At 32.1% G+C, this 2,430-nt stretch overlaps 1 protein-coding gene across 1 annotated transcript in view; it reads right to left on the reverse strand.

The window, feature by feature from the left end:
• The window catches only part of LOC106104745 (spermine oxidase-like), a 5,143-nt gene extending 2,966 nt beyond the window's left edge, over positions 1 to 2,177 (reverse strand). The window contains exons 1-2 of the mRNA XM_013284876.1: positions 2,076 to 2,177; positions 4 to 85 (exon numbers count right to left, since the gene is read on the reverse strand). Of these exons, the coding sequence (XP_013140330.1) occupies positions 4 to 78 (75 nt within the window). The 5' untranslated portion in view covers positions 79 to 85; positions 2,076 to 2,177. The remainder of the gene's footprint in view (positions 1 to 3; positions 86 to 2,075) is intronic.
• Between the last annotated feature and the right edge of the window lie 253 nt (positions 2,178 to 2,430).

The raw sequence follows: 2,430 nt of genomic DNA on the forward strand, positions 1-2,430 counted from the left end.
GACCTTAAGGCCAGCGTCGTGCAGTCGACGCAGTGCCGCTATCCCGGAGGCACCGCATCCTATTACTATGACATCCATTAGTTGCCTGTAACAAAATTACTATATTTAATTCTAGCAGAAGCTACAGTATTTTAACATTCAAACTTAAGTGCTCGTAATAACTGTGACGCAGACGGATGAGGCGACATCCGTATTACCGTCTGGTGTGAAAAGCGAGCCTCAGTAACGTGTGAGTAGCACTATACAACCTCTAAATTGTTTGCTATTAAAAAGGTTGAATATTAAGGATCAAGAAGCCATAATAACTTGCAGAGCACATTTAGATATAGAAAAAAACTTCAGTGGTTTAAAGGATGCACACTTAATTTAATCACAGATTATTTTTCGTTATGAAAACTAACTTTAATTTTTATTTTGTTGCTACTTTGTCACAACGAAGACGTCTTGATTTGATAATAAGTATTTTATAATAAATGTTATCTTATCACTAAGACGTTTGTCAAATGTTATTATTCTGTTGTAAAAATTACAGTTATGTAATTTATATCATACTCCATACTAATATTAATGCGAAAGTTAAGATGGATGAATGTTTGTTAGAGTTTGAATCCTAAACGGCTGAACAGATTTCAATGAAATTTGGTATAGATATAGAGGATAGTCTGGAAAAACACATAGGATACTCACTTTCGTTTTTTAATTCCACGCGGACGGAGTCGCGGGCGAAAGCATGAAAAAAGTATAAAAATAAAACTTTTTTCATGTTTCTAAGATAAGATTTAACCGAGATCTTAGAATACAATGAATGTTAACGTAAAGGAAATTGTCTCATTTTACATTATTGCACCAAACAATTATGTACTTAGTTAATTTATTAGTGCACTAGAAAATTATACTTAGGCCCTGTCCCACCAAATTATAAATTGTCTGATAATCCAACGAGTAAAATATGTGATGGAAATATCGGATTTTGTTACCTTATCTGGCAGTGACGTCATTTTTGAGCATCTATCAGCCAGTGGTGGGACAGGCCCTTTCTATCTTATTTTAATTCTAATATTATAAATGCCAGATGGGTGTTTGTTACTCTTGATGTCACTAAAATTCTTTACAAATGCAGGTAGAACACAAGAACATATAGCGTACTAATTACTTTTTTAACTCCGCGCGGACAGATTCGCGTGCGCCAACTAGTAAACTATAAAATGTACAAATCATTGACAATCTTACTTATCTTGTAAATATAAACATTCATAGTCAAAAGATTATTGTAAGTTTTTTTAATACAAAATTACAAGTACCTGCATTTTTAAATTTTTCACACATTATCTTGTATTACAAAACTCGGCGCAGTGGTTTTTGAGTTGTTTAAATACATACAAAAATACAAGGTTTTCCTCTTTATAATATTAATATAGATTACAACTGCATACCTCAATAAAACCAAATATAAAATTACTTCCATTACGTTTTCCAAAGAAAAGATAAGCCCCCATTCAACGTACACAAAGTGTTGTTTTTAAATTGGGACCATCACTAAATATTTTTTTGATACGCAGTAACTTTACGATAATGCAATTTTTTTCTACACAACATAACATTTACAATTTAAATCAGAACGAATTTAAAATGACCTCTTCCAAGCCTACCCTTTTATACAGATCACTGGCGGTGGTGACACTTGTATTTGACATTCCTCTCACTATCTTTGAAAAAGACAAAGTACACTATATTTTAATACAGTTCATTCATCTATACTAATATTATAAAGAGGAAAGATTTGTGTTTCTGTATATATTGAAATAACTCAAAAACTAATGGGCCGATTACAAAAATTCTTTCACCATTAAAAAGCTACGTTACCAGTAACATATTTTATATTTTTATTACTTTTTAGTTTCATGCAGGCGAAGTCGTGAGCAACGGCTTGTTTGTATTGAGATAACTCAAAAACTACTGGGCCGATTTCAAAAATTCTTTCGCCATTAGAAAGCTAAATTATTACTGAGTAATGTAGAGTATATATTGCATAATTTTATAAACTATAGCAAAAACTATTTAATAAATAAACTTACGACGTTGTTACTGGTTGTAAGTACAGTGGGAGGAAATTCAGTGGTCGCGATTGACGTGCGACCAATCTTATCCGCGACACGACACTGACCTAGAGTTACGTAATACGAACAATTATACAATGTTTGGATCTCAGTATTATTTCATCATTAAATAAATGAGTGTCAATTATTCTCGCGAATAGTTTGATTTTTTAAGTATAGCGACATCTATCGGAATCAATCGAAAATATAGAAAACTGGACACCCAAGACTAATAAGAAAAAGTCATACTGTACTAGGGAAGAATGAAAACAATGCCTCATTTTAATTTAATTGTAAGCGTTTGTAAGACTAACTTTACTAATCCTGTACTTAA

Source organism: Papilio polytes, unplaced genomic scaffold, assembly GCF_000836215.1.
Source record: "Papilio polytes unplaced genomic scaffold, Ppol_1.0 DF823399.1, whole genome shotgun sequence".
Classification (NCBI taxonomy): Eukaryota; Metazoa; Arthropoda; class Insecta; order Lepidoptera; family Papilionidae; genus Papilio; species Papilio polytes.